The sequence below is a fragment of the Arachis hypogaea genome, chromosome 13 (assembly GCF_003086295.3).
Source record: "Arachis hypogaea cultivar Tifrunner chromosome 13, arahy.Tifrunner.gnm2.J5K5, whole genome shotgun sequence".
Lineage (NCBI taxonomy): Eukaryota > Viridiplantae > Streptophyta > Magnoliopsida > Fabales > Fabaceae > Arachis > Arachis hypogaea.
Window position 1 is genome coordinate 54171263 of NC_092048.1, and position 20781 is coordinate 54192043.

Genomic DNA, 20781 nt, shown 5'->3' on the forward strand with positions numbered 1-20781 from the left:
ACTGCTTTCTAGATGGCTATTCGGGGTACTTCCAAATACACATTGCTCTAGAGGACCAAGAAAAAACAACATTTACTTGCCCTTTTGGAACTTATGCCTTCGGCTTATGCAATGCACTGGCAACTTTCCAAAGGTGCATGATGAGCATATTTGCGGATTTTCTATAGCAATGCATGGAGGTATTCATGGATGACTTCACGGTATATGGTGATTCTTTTGATCATTGCTTGGATAACCTTGAAAAAGTTTTGGAAAGATGTACTAAAGCCAACCTTGTCTTGAATTTTGAGAAGTGCCATTTCATGGTTAGACAAGGCATTGTTTTAGGGAATATTGTTTCCAAAGATGGTATTTCTGTAGATCCAGCAAAGATTAATGTTATATCTAGCTTGCCTTACCCCTCTTCCGAGAGGGAAGTCCGTTCTCCCCTTAGACATGCAGGATTTTATCGAAAATTTATAAAGGACTTTAGTAAGTTAGCATTGCCTCTATCAAGATTGTTGCAAAAGGACATTGAGTTTGATCTAAGCAAGGAATGCATGGAGGCTTTTGACAAGCTCAAAGTAGCATTGACCCAAGCTCCCATCGTGCGAGGGTTGGATTGGAGTCGGCCATTCGAAATAATGTGTGATGCTTCAAATTTTGCCGTGGGAGCCGTGTTAGCACAATGCGAGGGTAAGAATCTATATGTCATAGCCTACGCATCAAAAAAACTAGATGGAGCCCAATCCAACTACACTACCACCGAAAAAGAACTATTGGCCATAGTTTTTTCCTTGGACAAGTTCCGAGCATATCTACTTGGTTCAAAGGTGGTAGTGTACTCGGATCATGCAGCATTAAAGTATTTGTTGGCTAAGAAGGAATCCAAACCGAGATTGATTAGATGGGTTTTATTGTTGTAAGAATTTGACTTGGAAATTAAGGATAGGAGTGGCACGCAAAACCTAGTGGCGGACTACTTAAGTCGCCTTGAACACACCAAAGGCGACACCACTCCTATTAATGACTCTTTTCCCTTTAAGGGCTTGCATGCAATCTCGAAAACCATTCCTTGGTATGCACCAATTTGCCAATTACTTGGTATCTCGCTCCTTCTCTCCTAATCTCTCCAAACATCAAAGGGATAAGCTAAAAAGCGAGTCCAAAAACTATGTGTGGGATGACCCATACCTTTGGAGATGTGGAGCGGATCAAGTAATTCGGAAGTGCATTCCACAAACCGAATTCCACTCAATCTTGGAAGCTTGCCACTCTTCCGAAGGAGGAGGCCATTTTGGACCTCAAAGGACGGCAAGGAAAATCCTAGATTATGGATTTTGGTGGCCAACTCTTTTCAAGGACTCTTCTCATTTTTGTAAATCTTGTTCTCAATGCATTAGATTTGGTAATATCTCCAAGAAGGATGAAATCCCCCAACAAACCATGCTATTTTGTGAGATTTTTTATGTGTGGGAATCGACTTCATGGGGCCATTCCCAAATTCTAATGGTTTTCTCTACATTCTACTTGCCGTTGATTATGTGTCCAAATGGGTGGAAGCGATACCCACCCGAACGGATGATGCTAATGTGGTCCTTTCCTTTGTGAGAAATAACATCATTTGTAGATTTGGGTCACCACGAGCAATCGTGAGCGACCAAGGTTCACATTTTTGCAATAAGAGAATGGAAGGGCTGATGAAGAAATATGGCATCATGCATAAAGTAGCCACGGCCTACCACCCACAAACAAATGGCCAAGCTGAGGTTTCCAATCGGGAAATTAAATGCATATTGGAAATGATTGTGAAGCCCAATAGGAAAGATTGGAGTGCTAACTAATGCATTATGGGCCTACCGAACGGCATACAAAACGCCAATTGGCATGAGTCCCTTTCGGTTGGTGTATGGCAAAGCTTGCCACTTACCGGTGGAGATAGAGCACAAGGCATATTGGACCATCAAGGAGCGAAATCCAAGTTTGGGTGGAGCCGGAGTTGAGAGGAAGCTATAACTAGCGGAGTTGGAATGTTTGAGGCTTGAAGCTTATGAGAATTCTAGACTTTACAAGGAGAAAATGAAAACCGTGCATGAGAAGAACATAAGGGGTAAAGAATTTAGAGCCGGTGATCTAGTCATCCTTTACAATTCTAGATTGAGATTGTTGCCCGGAAGACTAAGGTTAAAATGGGAAGGCCCATATCAAGTAGAGAAAGCGGAACCATATGGGGCTTACCATTTGCGCCATCCCTCAAGTCCGGATATCTTCAAGGTTAATGGGCACCGTCTCAAGTTGTATCATGGTGAGCAAGTGAAAAGCAACAAGGAGATTGAGGTATTCCTTTTGGAAGATGCACCTCTTGGCAAAGAATAATGAGCTACTGAAGGTCCAACTTAAGGATATTAAACTAAAGTGCTAGGTGGGAGACACCCCACCATGGTGAGATCTATCCTTTTTACCCTTTTGTATATAGTTCTTGAATTCTTCATTGTTTTGTGACTACTTACCTATAGTAGTGTTTGATTAGAGTTGATTGTGAATACCTTAGATAACTTGTTCATGAAGATTTGCATTGATTTTTCAATGGATGGATTGATTGTGTGGTAGAAGAACACCCCATCTTTAGGTATTGCATTGAGTTTTGGATGTTTTTGACCCCTTTGGCCTATTTAACCATTAAATTCATGATAATTAGGCATTCTTCATGTCTCTGAAAAAAAGGGAGGGAGGGCGCGTACGCGCCCATAGGCATTCGCAACTCCCAGGTCATTTTCCAGAGAGTTGTGCCAATTCTGAGCTAATTCTGAGCCCCAAGCATTACACGACTCACGCATGCACGCACCTGGCGCGTACGCACCCATGGCCCCATTCGCGCAAAGCGCGTGTATGCGCACTAGCCGCATCCGCGCCGATGCCGCCAAATGCAATCCTGAGCCATTTTCCCGAGAGTTATGCCCAAGTTGGGCTAATGTCATGCCAATGGCCTAACTCCACTCGCACGTACGCGCACCTCAGACAAAATGCATATCGACGCGCCAGCACACCGTGCGCGTCCGCGTCGATCGTGAAAATTCATTTTCTAGTACTTCTTCCCGAGAGTTAAGCCAAAGTTGTGCCCAACTTGTGCTGAGGGCACAATCCCGATGCATGTGCAGGCGCACCTGGCGTTTACGCGCATACCTGCACTTCACCACTCCACGCGTATGCGCACTGTGTGCGTCCGCGCCCCTGCTGATTTCTGCCCATGCACGCGCACGCATGCATGCATGGCGCGCGCGCGCCGGTTTCGCGAACCAATTACATTAGCGCGCACCCTTTTCTTTCAATTTCTCTTTCATCTTCTTACCTTCATTTCTCTTCTACAGTTCTTCTTCCCTTCTACCCCTCCTACCACTTCTACCACCTCTCTTCCGCCACCACCGTCGATCCCACACCTCTCTTTCCCCTCTCCTCTTTCATACCCTCATTACCTTCTCTCTCACCTACATATCCCATCTCCCCTTTCTTCTCAAGGTACTTCTCATTTCTTTTCTTGTTTAGCTCTCTCTTTTCCTTCTTCCTTTCATTAGTTACATTCCCTTATTCTTCCTCTTAGTTAATTTTCATTCATGTTTCTTTTGTTTGTTAGATTTTCTTTCTTTTTCATTTTATTATGGGTGTTAAAAGTGGGGATTACTCTTGCATTGATGAGTTGGATTGTCTTACTTGCTTTCTCTTGTAATGTGTGGTATGCTATGATGATTGATGATGCTTTATGGGATGCTACATTATCACCCTTCTCTCATTTTTTTCATAAAAAAGGGATTCACACCAAGTGTTTGATGGAAGACCCACATGACTTTTGGGAGTTACTTTGACTTAGTATCTTCTATTTTAGTGTTCTTTCTCATTCACTTGCTTGTTCACATGTGCATTGAGCCTACTACACTTCTTATTTCATTTCTACATGCTCATCCCTTGACACTCACCTCTTGTTATTGATGTTAAGATTGTATACTTCTCATGCTTCTTGTTTGCATGCATATACCACTCATACATCACATGCTAGTGATTAGCCATGATTTTCATTGTTGCCTTAGTTACATATTGCTGCTGTCATGTATCTAAGTCACTTATTCTCTTATGCTTTATCACTTGCATGATTATTATTTCTTAGTACTTTTTTGAGCTTAATTTTGCCACATTTCCCTCTTTTCTAGGATGGTTATCAAGAAAGACAAAGGAAAGGCATCCAAGAAGGTACCTCCCCGGTCCACTAGCAAAGCACAACAAGCGCCCAGAGCCAAGCCCCTCCTCAATAAGACAAGGAGCATTGCCAACATTGATGTTTTGGAAAAGAATAACCCGGCAAGGGACTCAAACAAGTTCCCCAATCGCTATTGCGAACTTGCCTACCCCTTGATCAAAGGGAGGAACTATCATGTGGAGCCTCTTCTAGCCCCTCTGGCTCATGTCATCCCGCTTGTGATGCCCCGCATCGAGCGGCGGCAATGGAAGTTCCTATTGAGGAAGCCACGGGAAGCAAACTTGTCTTGGGTAGTAGAATTTTACACCAATTACCACTCCTCATCCCTTGGATCGATATTTGTGCGCCAAAGGCAAGTTCCCGTCACAGAGGAGGCCATTCAAAATATGCTTAAGACCGGACTGTTAGCGGAAGGGATTGATGCATATCAAGAGATTTTGTCGGCACGATGCGAATATGAGTTTGATTGAGATGCCGTCCTCAAGGTCATTGCTATACCCGAATCATTCTGGATTCAAGGGAGGATGAGACCCTGGCCCAAGGACATCACCGCACGTTTTCTCACCAGGGAGGCTCAGGCATGGGCCCAAATTCTAGCCCATTATGTGCTCCCAAGCACCCATGGCTCATCTATCACTGCCGAGTTAGCCTTGTTGATTTGGTGTGTCCTCACAGAGAGACCGGTGCATATTCCCCGTCTCATTCGCCAAGCTATGAGCCGCATCCATGCTAAGGGGAACCCACCCTTTTCCGCTCTAGTGACCGACTTAGTTGCCGCAGCCGGTGTTCCCCGAGAGAGCAAGGATCAGAGGGCCATGATCCCAATAGACGGCGATATTGTTCCAAATGGGAGATATCTTTACCCTCTGGCGACACCGAGGATCCGGACTTAGCCATCCCCATGAGCATTCCCACCACCTCCACCACACCACCAAAATCATCCATGCAACACATAGAGGACCTCCACAAGAAGCTTGATCGTTATGAGCGGCGCAACCAATGCCGTTACACTTTTTTCAAGAAGCTTCTAAGTTGCCTAACACCACCTATGGAAGAACCGGATATTTCCACATCCACCGGCACCGATAATGAAGATAGCGATAATGGAGAAGATGATGGACACTCGAAAGCCGATCGATCAACCACTGCGTCTCACTCAAGGCACGGAGGACCGTGCCAACTTCTAAGTGTGGGGAGGTCGATCAGCCGACCGGTCTTCATGGGTAACACCCGAATAAATTTTAAATCCCTTTTGTTAATTAGGTTAGATTGCATTATTAGGTTTTTCATTTTTTTTTGACATCCTTTGTATGGTAGTTATCTCTTAATAAATCCACTTGGTTAGAGTAATGACTTCTTTCCTAGAAAACTAGAATTTTAGGGCAACCCTACCAATTTTTGAAAAATTTTGATGCTAAGCTTGTTTAAAGAATGTAATTTGGAACTTGGATTTTGAGCCAAGAACACAAGCAAGTGAGTTTTGAGCCTAATTGCGTGGTTACATCTTATAACCACTTACCTTCCTTCTTGTGTGTATTGTTCTCTCTCTATGATTGTGATCTTTAATTTGTTTGACTCTATATGTCCATTGTTATATGTATGAATGCATGTACATGATTGAGGCCGTCAATTCACTTAGCTACTTACCCAAATGACCTTACCTTACAACAACCTTTGTAACCAATTTTGAGCCTACGCTTAACCCACTTATTCTTAATTTTAGCACATCACAAGCCAAGAAGCAGAAAACCACAAATGTCCCTATTTGAATTCTTGAATAGCTTAGGCTAGAGTGTGTGTATCATTTAAGTGTGGGAAATGGGGGGGACATTGGTTGAGGTAAGAGCATATTGATTGTTTTTCGTTAAAAATATTGGAAAGTGGATACATACTCATGTGTTAATTAAATGTATAGACCTTATGCATTGATGTTCTTGTATATAGTTGAAAAAAAAAGAAAAAAATAATAAATAAAATAAAATAAAATAAATATATATACAAGAAAAGAAAAGAAAAGAAAATATATATATAGAAAAAGAAAGAAAAAGAGAAGCAATAAAAGGGGACAAAATGCCACAAAGTAAGACCTAAAAGCAAATCAATGCATATGTATAATGATTAAAAGTAAATGCATGAGTATGTGAAAGAGTGAGGAATGGGTAGTTAGGTTAGTACTTAATTGTATAGGATATTATATAGGCTAGGTGGGGAGCTTAAGTTAATCAAAGGATTCAATCTTTAGCCCACTTAGCCAAATGTATAACCCTACCTTAACCCTAACCCCATTACAACCTAAGGAAAGACCTCATGATGTATGTATGCATGTATAGAACAATTGTTGATTGTTAGAGGAAGAACAAATTTTGGAAGAGCATGAAGTAGGAGAGGATTGAGTGATCAACCCTATACACCGAGCGAATAGAGTGCAAATACTTCCGGTGAGGGGTTCGAAGCTCAATTCCTTGTTCCCAGCTCTCGCGGGCGTTCTTCATGCAAGCTATGCATATTTCACTTTGATGACTAAAATTGGTAGAGTTCATACATTGCCCATCATCATGCCCTATGTGCGTATATATATATGTGTTCTAGGAAGATTGAATTGCTCTTCACCGAGTAGATGGTAGCATACACCCTAGTTGCATTCATGTAAGTAGATTGCATCCCATGAGTCTCACTCTCTTGTGATCCTTTGATCTTTTGCTTTCCTTTAGCATGAGGACATGCTATACTTTAAGTGTGGGGAGATTGATAAACCTCGTTTTTAGGGTTTATCATGTATAGATTTAAGGGTTTTATCAATGATCTTCCACACTTATTCATATAAAAATTGCATGATTTTGTGTTTCTTTCCCCACTTTGCCTCATAGATGAAAACATGCTTCTTTTGCATCGAAATTGATATATTGTAATCCTCCTCTATTACCATTCGATACCTTGATCCATTTGTTAAGTGGTTTCAGAAGTCATAGGGCAAAAATGGCTGAGAGGAGTGAAGGAAGCATGCATGAATGGAAGGAGCATGGAATAAGTCAAAGTGCTGAAACTTGGGCATGTGCGCGCACGCGCACCGTACGCGTACGCACGGATGTGCACCCCAGAGCCGGCATAGTAGAGCCAAACGAGAAGCTGGTGCGCTTATATGGATGGGCCATAAGTCCTTATACGCGTGCGTGAACTGTGCGCCTACGCGTAGGTCGCGAAAAACCCCAAGTGCGCGTACGCGTACTGTGCGCGTACGCGCCGATGGGCGGACGTAATTTTTTAAGAGGAAAATGTGACCAGCAATTTCAAGGAGTCCCAGGCCGTAGAATTTTGGAGGGAAAAGCTTAAGAAGACCAAGGATTAGGAGGGTTAGGACAATTAGTCATAATTCTAGATATTTTTGGGTAGTTAGTTACATTTTGCTTTTAGAGAGAGAAACTCCAACTTCTCTCTAGGATTTCACTTCCTCCATTGCAATTCTCCTTTGATTTCTTGGTGAGATCCATTGCTAATTCACTTTTATTTTGATACAAGTTGTAGATCTACTCTTCTCCTACTCTCAATTAGTGTTCTTTTGATTCTATCTCTTGGATCTAGATTTGTGACTTGTTACTTTGAATTTTGATTAATGAATTGAGAAATTTCATTCAATTGCTTGATTGTTGATGATTGTTTGGATTAGATAGCTTTAATTCAATTCTTTTCTCTCAATTAAACCATGTCTTCTATGATTACCTACTAATTGTTTGTGATAATGACAACCTTAGCTATGGAGTATATTTCTCTTACTTGGCTTAGGAGTTGAGTTATTGGAGACACTTGAGTAGTGGATATCAATTGTTGATTAGGAATTGAGAATTGCTAATTGACTTGGAGTGCACTAAAGCTAGACTTTCCTAGGGTGAGACTAGGACTTGTGACTCAAGTTAGTTACTCTCACTTGACTTTCCTCCATTATTAGGGGGTTAACTAAGTGAAGCAATAATCAACTCTTATCACAATTGAAGGAAACTATAATGATGGAACTTCCAATACCTACCCTTAGCCAGACTTTTATCTCAATTAATTGTTGTTTACTTTGGTTAGCTTGAATTCTTGCACCAACTCTCAAAATCACAAAAGACTTCCTAATCAATGATGTGCATTCTAAGGCAATTCCTAGGGAGAACGACCCGGGATCAATACTCTCGGTCATAGATTTTAGAATTGTTTGATGCGATATTTGCGTGTTGGTTAGACTATACTCACGATTGGATTCATTGCTAATTTCTAATCGGCATAAGAATATTTCAGTTCATCAAGACGCTAGTAAGCACAACGTTCTCGCGATCTTCATCACGCGTGGCCCGACATACCATCCACAGACCGCACAGGCCGTGAACGGACTCTGAGGCGACGAGTTTGGAAATGGCGGTCCATATGTCGTGAGGGAGGCAATCCGCAGTTGTTAGACGAGGCCTTTCAAACTTCCGGGATAACGGAAGGTGAAGGGATTATACGGATACACGGAGGTGAATATGCGCCGAAACAACTGCTTGCATACAACAACTCGACTTATATAATAGTCATTGGGACGTTCTGTTCTTCACGGACCAATGCAATTGTTTATATAAAAAAAGGGATAATGCTAAGTAACAAATGATTTATTTAAATAATATAAATAATAGACTTTGAAATTGACCCAGTTTAACTAAAAGATATTACACCCTAATTTAATGTCATTAATTGCATTTAAAATTTTCTACTCTTTTCATCCTATTGTTCACATTGTTCAACAATGTTATTGGTTACCAATACTTATTCTTATCTTATACATTACACGAATGTCAATTTGCTTTTCATTTATAAACATTAGGTTTAATTACTTTGTTGGTCCCTATAGTTTCGCGAAATTTTCAATTAGGTCCCTATACTTTTTTTCCTTTTAATTGAGTCCTTACACCAAATTTTTTTTAATTGGGTCCCTACACTTTTTTTTCCTTTTATTTAGGTCCCTATACCAATTTTTTTTAGTTGAGTCCCTATAAAATTAAGTCAATTACTACTAAAAGGGACTTAATTAAAAAAAATTAGTGTAGGGACACAATTAAAAAGAAAAAAAGTATAGGGACCTAATTGAAAATTTCACGAAACTATAGGGACAAACAGAGTAATTAAACCTAAACATTAACATAGATTTGAGTTTGTTATCGATTTAACTCGTGCGATGAATTTTAGTTTAAAAAAATTTATAAATATACATATATTGATGAGTGTGACATATTTTTTTAGGACGAGTGCTATGGGGCCAGCAAAATTTGTGATCTGTGACCATCATTTAGCCATCATAAATAACTTTGATGGTGTGAGATGACATGGTGTAAAATTTTGATAATTAAATGCTGGCAACATTTCTATAAAAGTGCTGGACTATAGACTTCCTCTTTCTTGAATGGAAAAGTATAGGTAACCAACAATATTTTTGAACAATGTGTGAACAATGTCAATTAATAGGGTTAAAAAAGTAAATTAATCTTAAATTTAATTAGTAGCATTAAATTAGGGTGTAGTGTATTTTTATTTGATTGGTGGTTGTTCATGTTGTTCAAGATGGTCATTGTTTACCTAGCACTCCCATTACTAAGTTAACGAATAAAAAACACTAATCTAAACTTGTTTTCATTTTTAATATACTCATTGGAAAAAAATAAAATATTTTACAAGCATTACACATAAACAAAACTTTATAGAGTTAGAGAATTTTAAAACATCTCACCCCTCATGGGGGTAAACACGAAAACTTACATGTGTGGCTTCTACAAGACACTTTGGGCTACACTTCTGACATCCCTTCATGATAACATAACGTTCGCTGTAGTACGCAAGCTCGCTAGCTTATCCCCGCTCCGTACTCTTGACTCCTCAACCAGAAAATACTCTTCCCGTGGAATTTCTCCAAGTTGCCACCAGAGGCGATTGCAATGTGACCCGAGGGTGCATGCTATGTCGTGTTTAGGGGCCGTGTACCCGGAATATACGCAACCTGGGAAGCAACGTCGGCTCAGGTGGACGGCTTTTCGCGGAACCTGCACCTTCGCTACCGTAACTACGAAGAGGCCGTCCCCGCCTGGAATGACTATTTCCAGATCCAAGGAACCTCGGTGGAGTTGGCCCGACTAGGCGTCGACTGCGGGGGAGACGGCACGGTGACACAGCATACTCCGGAGGGCTCAGGTACAACCCGAATCCATGGATTATTGTACTGTATTTTCTTTTGGGCCGCAGTGTGGTAAAGTTCGTTGTATTAATTGTTATTATTACCCTTGTTGTGGCCGTTGCAGCGGGCCCGTTGATACGGCAGCTACAGGATGCAGTCGAAACCCTCGAAAATCGTGTCACCGAACTCGAGAGGGATAGGACGGAGCGCTTGGCGCAGATGTCTGAAATGCTGCATCAGCTGGCCGGCGTTTTGTCGCAGAGAAAAACTCTGAAATAATTCTCCGATTAATGCTGCTGTGCCGTCCGGGGGTTGACAGAGATGTGCACCTGAAGGTCACCTTGGATACGGTATCTGTGTGACGGTTGTTACTGCGCTGGTAGGTGGAATCTTGTCTTGGTTGTAAGTTGTTACTCCACTCGTTATCTTGTACTTTTAGAAACTGTTTGTATATATTAATGCCTCTATAAGAAAAACTGGTGTTATGGATGGAAAATCGGATAGGCAAGAAAAGCCTACATTTGCAGAAGTGTAAAAAACGAGTCTGGCTTAAGTGGGGGTGGGAGCCCTACGTCGCCAGGGAGTTCATTTTAGGCTTTTCTGGGTACTATTGTGCAAACCCCTACGTGTTGGGGAGGGGTATGTGTACGATTAAGCTCCTTGACCGATGTTTCTTCTTTTATAGAGGGCAATCTTTTCTTCCATAAAAGCACCTGTGCAACAAAAAATTGTTGCTTCTGTGTTCACTTTCAACATGAATAAAGTTGGCTGATTTTTTTTCAAAAGAATTTTTCGATTTTGTTCAGGTCGTTTTAAAAAATTCAAGATTTTTTTATCTACCAAGTACGTCGGATGTCCTCTATGTCTCTCTTGTTCTTGGTGCTAAACCACATGGTTGCCAGGAGTCGATTGAGTCCCGCCCGGATGCGGTTGAGAGCAACTCCAATGGTATAGAAATAGAGTTCCTTCTCTGACACAAAGGAACTATTGAGTTCCTTCACGTGGATCAAGAAAGAAAGTTTCTCTGAAGAGGGACTCTCGTAATCCAATAAAAATTTGACACATGGCAAATTAATTAAAAATAAATTAAAAAATATAACATATATATTAAAAAAATAATTAAATTATAATTAATATTATTTAATAGTTATATTAAATAATTTTATCCTTATTTAACTAGTAACTTATATTAATTATTTAAATCATAACTAATAAAAAAATTATATTAAGTCATTATTAAATATTATGTATATTGTTACATTAAATTATAATTAATTAAATTTGTTTGCGTAAAAAAAATTTAATTTTTATACATTACAAGATAATTTTTGGTCAGGTTGTTTAATTTTATTTATAACATTTAAAATACTAACCACACCACAAAACTAGCCCGTTACGAAATTAGCTGTTGCAATTTTCACATATGGCAACTTTACAATGCTTGTCATCAACTAGCTACAGAGCCTAACTATATTTTTTTAAATTAAATAATTATACAAATTAGTTTAATCTCGAATTATATATTGTGTATTATTATTGTATATGAATTTTTTTTAATATTACTATTTTTTAATAGTGAATTATTTTTGAATTTACAAATTTAAATAATATTATTACAAAAGAATTAGTTATTATATTAATTTTAATTACTTTAATTGATTGATTAAATGAGACCACAACAGAGACTAAAGTTAGTTACTCATACTAGAGAAGAGAGATATACTTTGAGTTCCTATTTACTGTTTATGAAGCAAAAACTAATATGGAGTTACTTTTTATGACAGGTGGGCCATAAATAGGGACTGGGATGGGATGAGTTCCGCTACCACAATCACCCAACCTTCCAAGATGTTCCATCCCACCGACACCAAGTGTGAACAAGTTCTCATTCATGGGCGTCCAACATACTGGTAACGCTGATGCGGAATACTGTGGTTCTCGCCGTCGGGTGGACGCAGCCGGACATGTGCATCGATTGGCTTAGAAGCAAGATGCCGACGAAGGATCTTTAGGTATCTACGAAGAATCTTTGTGGTTGGCATCTGTGGAAGGATCTTTTTCTCGTAGGAATTGGAGTAACCCTATCATTCATCATCTCACCTAATGCTGTCAGAGGTGTAGCACACTCAAACGACGTAACTCAATTATCCCAAGAAAGATCCCTCGTGATATCTTCGAATGGTCACATCACATTGTCACATTAGAGACCTACTTAGATCGACCGGAAAGCAAATGTTCTTCACCTCTTCATGCACATTTTCAGTATATATGCGGAATAAAATACGACCTATCAACGTCCCTGATAAGGTAAGCATCACTCCACCAACACACTTCCTGCGCGATAGTCGACCGAAAGACGCGGTCAATGGAAGAGGAGGCAGACAAGAAACCAGCTTCGGAGGTATGTGGACCTGAATAACCTGTATAAGGTAAACATTTAATGTCTCTTCACTGACCTGTGTTGACTAGTGTTGCAGGAGGGATTGGTGGCGGCGGCTCTGTTGAAGGTGAACGCCACGATGGATGCGCTGAACAGGAACATTGTGAGACTACTTGAGGTATATATGATATTTGTCTATCTGCATGCATACTCCATTTGCCCTTAGATTGGCCATCCCCTACTTCGGTCTGACCCAGATCTGTCTTTGCTTTCCCAATTTCTTGAGAAAGAGCACTCTCAGGTGAACGTATTCACTGATGACCTTAGAAAAGCACTCGGCCAGGTTGACGAATACCTTAACAAGTACGTCAGGATGGGAGGGGAGCCTGGGACGAGAACCGTCGATGCCGGGTCCCAGGTCACCGCAGCCATGCCGGAAAGTAGCGCTCAAAGGATGGGAGAATGGAGCCCAGCGGCGGATATCGACATCGTTGACCTAACTGCGGGACCCCGCGAGAGACGCATGGCAAGACCCAGAAGCGGGGGTGGAGCTAACATCAGTCCTAGCATGACGAAACACTGGGCAGACAGCACCATCATGTTTGAGTCAATGCTCTATAATGATTTTTGCATGGCACCTGGAGTGTCGTGCCAGACAAACCTCGCATGGACCGCACATGCCCCGCAGTATAACACGTCCCATTCCACCCCCAACACGCTCGGCAACACAGCGCTTGTAAGTGAAACTGGACAGCCCTATAGGCAGAGTGCCGTATTACTTGAACAACCACATGTGCACTCGCGTAAATTATTTTTTTCACCCTGCTCCGACATGACAGGACACGATGGGATCCAATATCCAAAGCAGTGTACACATCATAGGAAGCGACTCGGCACTTCCCCCAAAGTTCATCAAAAGAGGGGAACTCCCCGACGACATGAGAACACCTCCGAAAATGCGGAGAAACCCAAGACAGCAGAACAGCCAACACATTCCATCACTTGTAGCAGTGACCTTTCCGCCGGTAAGGCTTATATTGTCAGGATTAATGTATCATTTAAGGTGTACTCGAAGTACAACAGAATTTCGGACACGGCTAAACTTTATTTATTCTTTCCGCAGTTCATACGTGCCGACGTCAAGATAACCCGCCAGATGGGTTTTCCATTGGAGGCGGCCCATATGGTAGCCTACATCTTTGGCGATTCTATGAACCCTGACGAGAAACTGTTTCGGCGCGGGGATCGCCAACTGGATCGAGAGTTATTTTCGTCGCTTCTGCCTAGGAATGAACCATCAGCCTACATCCTCGAGCTGCTTGCGCTCAAGGCCACATGGACACAGTCGCAGCTACAACGGTGTTCGGTCTGGTCCCTTCCGCTGATATTTTCGGTAACGTCTCCAAACTATGTCCATCCCGTTTCCTCTTGTTTTTTGCGCTACAGTTACGACCACTATATGACCGGACCCTCTCACACGTGACAGGAATTTGCTCTAACCGAGGACATCGACGACGCCACGCTGATGGACTACTTTCGTGGGACATGGCTACCACGGCCGAACGGCCTGAGATATGTAAGCATTGTTGCGGCGCATACCGCATGAAAAACCAGAAATAAAAAGAAAAATAAAATAAATTTGTGCAAAACCAAAAAACCAGCATGCTCTTTATCATTCCTGTTGTCACTCATCCCTGACCGGAAACGCTAACGCTTGACTCCGTGCCAGATCTAAGTCCAGATGAAGGACGTCATCGACGACATGAGGAGACTCACTATTACCTAATGGACGTGGAGGTCTCCAGTCGCCGGATGTGGATATTCGACAGCTTTCCAACACAGGATACTATCATGGGAAGAAAGTTTGCGGTTAAATCGGTGGTACGTAATGAGCATTCCCTTGGTCCCGTAATGCATCTCTATTTGGAGGGTTGTATTTTGTTTTTTTTTATTACCAGAATAGCTTTGAATTGGTAGGCCTATTGGGGTTAGTCCGAATCACGTATAATCCAAAAACGAAAAAAAAAATGAAAAAAAAATGGTGCGTCCCTTCGGCCGGATTGGGACCCAGGTTGGTTTTTTTTATTGTCTTTTTTTTTTTGGGTGGACTTGGCACAATACCATACTTTCATATTTTTGTCAAGTAAAAAGGGAACAAAAAAAAATCAACGTTAACTCCTCTCCCGTCTCATCTTCTGCCATTTTGCAGGCTAGGATTCTAGACAAGATCTTGACAACCATGTTCCCAAACATCGACGTCTTAGGAAGGAATCTGCCGCTGTTTGAGTGGAATCCGGACCTCGTCCTGGAGATCACCAATGAGAACAACGGGTAGGAATTATTGTATCACGTCAACCATATATATGTGTTCTCCGGTTTTGACAGGTATTCACCAATTTCTATTTCCGGGGGCGGCTGCTAAAAAAAAGTTACAAGGACAAGCTGTGGATGATGCTGTGGCTTCAAATGGAGCAGATGTTCACAACCAACCCTGTCCCGCAGAGGAAGGTATTCAACCCAACTTTTTCCACACTGTATGCATGTTAGAATGATTCCCGTTGTGTAAAGATCTCCTAATAGACACATCTATGTATGCCTTTTCTTTCTCATGTTGTAGAGCATCGATCAACTGTCTGACAGGATACGAATTGACACTGTGTTAGCTATTGTAAACGAGCATTTCAACAAGCTCTGTGATGAGATAAGGCAGCGGGCAGAGGTGGACTGGAATAGCCGGAGGGCAATGGCCACTGTGCTACCATGACCCTGTTGATGCTGTGAGCTTCGTTTTGATCATGCTGGGCTCTTCATGCCCCCTTTTGTTGGCGACCAGGGTGGGCCGTCACTTTGAAGTGGTACCAACACATCGTTGTACACGAATCCACTTCGACGTTATAGCTACCCGACCCGCCATTTTAGAAATTTATGTCATTAGGTTTAACTGATTGAATGTGTATTTTGTTGCATGCGTATCCACCGTTGCATACCATGAACAACCGCTCTTTTTTTATAAAATACTTGATTACCGTGCGCTGGATGTTAAATTAGCATGGATTAAATTTTATCTTCTTTTCCGTATGTAATTCAATGGAGTCTGCAATATAGTACACTGCCTTTATTATCATTCCCTAAACAAAGCCCCTTGTGGATTGTTTTTTTTTTTCCTTCCTGATGGATAGTGCCATACTCTTAGTACCAGAAAAGCCAAAACCTTCGATGAAACACAGTTTCAAAGTTATAGGCATTTTCGACTCGAACTCGGACATCCCTAAGCCATATAGCTTTCCAACGCAATGAAAACTTTCATTTGGCAACAGTGTCTCGTTATAATTCCTTGCGTCTCACCCGCTCACCACATGACTCGGATTACATTAACATGTCGTATCTAATTTAATTAATAAAACACAACCGCAACTATTGTTACAACACAGACCAACACATTTAGGAGGCACATCCTCACAAGCTGCATTACATAATCCATCATTTTAAACGCAAGCAATATTACCAGAATTAAAGCGTAACTCACATAACCTATGCATTCGCCCCTCCGGATGTCACCTCAACAAGTAAAACGCGTAGCAGCTAGCCATATTCAATCCAATCCAGCACGATGCGTAACTTCCAACAAGAATAGTTCAGCCAACTCACTCAAATTCGTATTAGTCCTCACCCCCCTCTCCTGCTTCCATGCTATTGTAAGCCGCACCGGCTTCGAAACTATCGATGTTCTCCCCCATACTTGATTGTTGACACTTGCAAGAATTGTGTCCGCCCTTTCCACACAGTCGACACCTCTGAACACGGCGAAACTTACCCCGAGAGGTGACAACTCTTCGACCGCATCCTTTGTACCTTGCCCGCAACGGGTCCCAAACAGACACCCTGCTGGCCTCCTCAGCAACACCCAGCCTTTGGCGATGTTTGTCCTATAGGGATTGGCGCTCCTTTGTCTACCTTATTTTTACGTCCACGTAGTCCTCGAAGAACCGGCAAGACAAGCTCACCAGCTCCCTACAATCATCAAGCATCGCCGCGTGCATGCTCATGTATGCTGCGTCTGGGATCTCCCCAACACGTACTCCGTCGTTGGGTGCACGCGGCTACTTTGCCCTCTTTGTCCACCGTTCAAGTATTAGGCTTCTGGGAATAGCTGTCATGTTCAGATAAACCAGAACCCCAACCATGTGGACATAAGGAAGCCCGAAGGACTCCATCCGCTGACAAGAACAACTGAATTCGACGTCTTCCTCGGCCCACGACACGGCCCATGATCTCTGCTTGCAGTACATTGTGACCTCGAACAAAACACAAGCGCTCGTCCTCTTGGTGGACACAACTCTAACATTGCTGGCTAGAATCAGCACCTCCCAAAACAGTTCAAAAACCTCTTTTGTATAAACCGTCGCAGCGAACTGCTCAATGGCCTCGAGTTTCGTTTTTACTGCAGGCTCGCCGTATGCAGACTTGTAGTCTGCCACTAGTTCTCTCCTCCTCATGAATTCCAAATAGTGTTGGAAATGCTCCACGAACTCCCTCAGATTGTACCCGTTGTGTATAAATTTTCCAAGCTGCATATTCAAAGCCTCGCACCTCGATGTCGTCTTCAGTCCTGTGAAGAATTTCCCCCAGATATGTCCATTAGACCATGAATGTTTCTTTGCATACATATCCACTATCCACGGATGATCCTCCAACCTGTGGTCTGCCACGCTATCCGTCCATATTCTCTCAAATTCGTCAACCTCTAGATGTCCCATCAGGCATAGACGAAATTTCCAAAGAAAACCCGGCCGTCCAACTCTAGCAGTGGCGTTCCTTAACAAATGCCAGCTACACAACCTGTGATGTGCACCGGGAAAAACTATGCTAACCGCACTCTTCATGGCGAGGTCCCCGTCCGTGATGACAGACTTCGGCTGTTTTCCTTTCATTACCTCAAGAAATGACCGCAACAACCACACATAGCTTCCTTCGCTCTCCTTGCTCAAGATGGCGCAGCCGAACACCGCTGTCCTCATATGATGGTCCACCCTTGAGAATATTACCAAAGGGCACTTGTATTTGTTACGACTGTACGTTGCATCAAAACCCAGGACATCCCCAAACACGTTGTAGTCATAACGACTTGTACCATCGCACCAGAAGAGATTTTCCAGCCTCTTGTCAACATTCAGTGAGTACTTCTAGAACATCCCAGAATCAGTGGCCCTTAAAGTTCCCAAGAGCTTCAACACGGCCTCAGCATCTGTCGCGCCAGCCCGCCTTTGCTTCTCTATCGCATTGTATATGTCCTTTATCTCGAACCCGACAGTCTCGAATCCTCCTGACTGATTGGCAAAGGCGCGGAAAATTGTCGGCACCCGCAACCCAGATTTTCTCATGGAATTGATTTGGTGCAAATCGCCTTCCTTGACTACTCTGTGTGACTGCGACAGACCCCTAAACCTCGCATCCAGCATGGGATGATTATGGTTATCACAGAATTGTTCAACAAACCATCGCCCGCTGGCATTATCAACGTGGACCTTAATCCGGGCTTCACACCCGCACCGCGTGATCGGTCGAGGATCCATCTTCCTGTCTTCCTGCTGCATGTGTTTCCCATCTCGCTCTCCTTCCCTCGAGCACACGAATATCTGCCAAATGATTTCGCCTTCCGCCCCCTGCTTTGTTCTGCGACCCACCTTGGACCTCCTGACCGAGAATTCCTTGATGCGACCGTATTCGTTGTAATAGTCATGAGCTACCTGTAGGCTTGTGAACTCCGTCGTAAGGACGTCGTTGGCTGTCAAGGAAGAAAATTCAATGGCGCCAAAGGACCCTATCCCGTTAACAATCCTCACCACTGCTTCTGCATCTATGTCCGCATCTCCGGCGGACGAATCCATCGCTTCTGCTTCCTCTACCGGCACGGTTTCGCCGCTCATTCCATCATCAGCATCCTGCAACGAACAACATCCGGCATGTGTGACAACAGGCGGTGAGCCACATCAACATAAACCAGTCAACAGAAACTCATAACATGAACAACAAACACACCTGTGACGCATGGACTCGGTCAAAATTAGATGAAAACTCGTAGCTAGGCTCCACAAACCCATTCGACTGTCACAGTTCAAAAAATCGCAGTGAGCAAACAGAACATCGGCGTTATCAACCGTAACTACGAACACACAGCTATAATTCCAGACATCCTAAAATAATCCAACTAAAACTCATTCAACTGTAAAGACCAACCACGATTTTCGGCACAGAATTTAAAAAGTAACAAATCTAATTCGGCTATGTGCCATTCTAAACGGTAACCTCGAAACATCAAACGCTTAAAACTGTTGGGGACACGGGGAGGCACGGGCCCCCAATTGAAATCAATTTCTGCGCATACCTCCCCCGGCATTATCGGACGGTAAAAAAGCTCAATGACACCGACAAAGCATACCTGTGAATCTGGTTGCCCTGTGTGGTCCATTGCCTTCGCTTACTGTGAACCTTAAGTCGGCCAGATCTCGATCTGTGCTTCTGCGCCGTTCAATCCCGCATTCTCCTCCGCCGTGGACCGCCGTCTCCGCACAGGTCGACCAAACGAAGCTTCACACTGACCCCAGCACAGCTTTCACCTACCTATTAATGGAGTTTGGGCCTTTCATTTAATAACCTCATTCTCGTCTCCTCCCTCCGTTTTTCCTTTTTTCCACAATTCATCCCCAACCGCTACTTTATTTATTTGTGAACCGACCCCATATTTGTTCAAAATTCACATTACTACTTGGTACACCAAGGTCTTGAATATACTTTCCCCACCGAAGAAACGTCTTTTTTTCAAAGTTTTGTATTTTCTCTTCTTTATTTCTTTCTTCTATCTTAGAAGAAATTTCATTTCTTCAAGATATAATCTAGGCATATCCATATATTAGACCAGATTACGTTTTTATAAATCCAGATTAGTATATGGTCATTTGTATTATTTTTTGAAGTCTCAAAGAATTAGAACAGAATCCGTCAACTCTATTGTAGAAGTTGAGATCGTCTTTTTTACTGGTTCATATTGAGTTTTTTAACTCCATAATTTCTTATTAAAACTTGATACAGTGACAATCTTTAGTCCTAAAAATGTTTAAGCAAAGAATATTTAAAATTCTTAAGTTAAGTTGCGGTTTGCTTTGAGTCTTCTATGTGAAAATTAGGAGAATATCTAAAGTTGTTAGTTAGTAAGGTACGGAACCTGAGTTACTTATTAGTTTAAGAAGGTTGAGGTAAGTATCTAATGTTCTTAGGTTGGCGAAGAGTCAATCTTAGTCACTTCGTAGTCTTGAAAAGACTTGAGAATATAAAAAATCTAACATTCTTAGGTTGGTGGGGGTATCCAATCTGAGTATTACCTAAGAAGTTCAATAAAATATCTAAAATCCTTGGTTGTGGAGTTACCCAATCGAGTCTTGTCTAAAATTGTCAGAAGAATATCAAAGATTTTAAAATTGGGTTGCAATTTAATCTAAATCAAAACTGCAACCTGCAAAAACTCTGCAAATAATATCTGTGTACGCTCATTCTGTTATTAGAGTTCTCAAATTACTTAAAGACTAAATACAGACCTTTTAGGCCGAACCAATATATTGCCTATATATTTCTTCTGAATTTTATCTCTTTATTGCCTTGGTTATACAATGATCATACAAAGATTTATTCATCTAACATTATTGGCTTTTTAAAAATTCTGTCAACTAAAATGATAATATAGAGTTAAAGACAAACATTATGACTTTTATCCTCTGTCTCTAATTTGCTGGGAAATGCCAGAGAAGGCGTTACATGTTTATGGTTAAAATTAGAAAGTAGGCTTCAAGGCGTGGTTTTATAGTATCATTTGTTAGTGCAAAGAACTAGCACACTTTTCCTTTTTCGCTTTATGTTTTTGCCATCCGATAACCTTGAGGATGGGTCATGCGATTAACGATCTACTGACTTTTCCAAAAATATAATTGAATGCCAAATAAA

The 20781-nt window shown here is 42.0% G+C and overlaps 1 protein-coding gene across 1 annotated transcript; it reads right to left on the minus strand.

Annotated features, from left to right (window-relative positions):
- Positions 1-16886: 16886 nt before the first annotated feature.
- LOC112734426 (protein FAR1-RELATED SEQUENCE 5-like) lies at positions 16887-19255 on the minus strand. The gene is made up of 4 exons (XM_025783734.1): positions 19226-19255; positions 18826-18891; positions 18021-18728; positions 16887-17969 (listed from the first exon to the last, which is right to left on the minus strand). Exons 1-4 carry the CDS (start codon positions 19253-19255, stop codon positions 16887-16889), a joined length of 1887 nt encoding a protein of 628 aa, XP_025639519.1.
- Positions 19256-20781: the final 1526 nt, after the last annotated feature.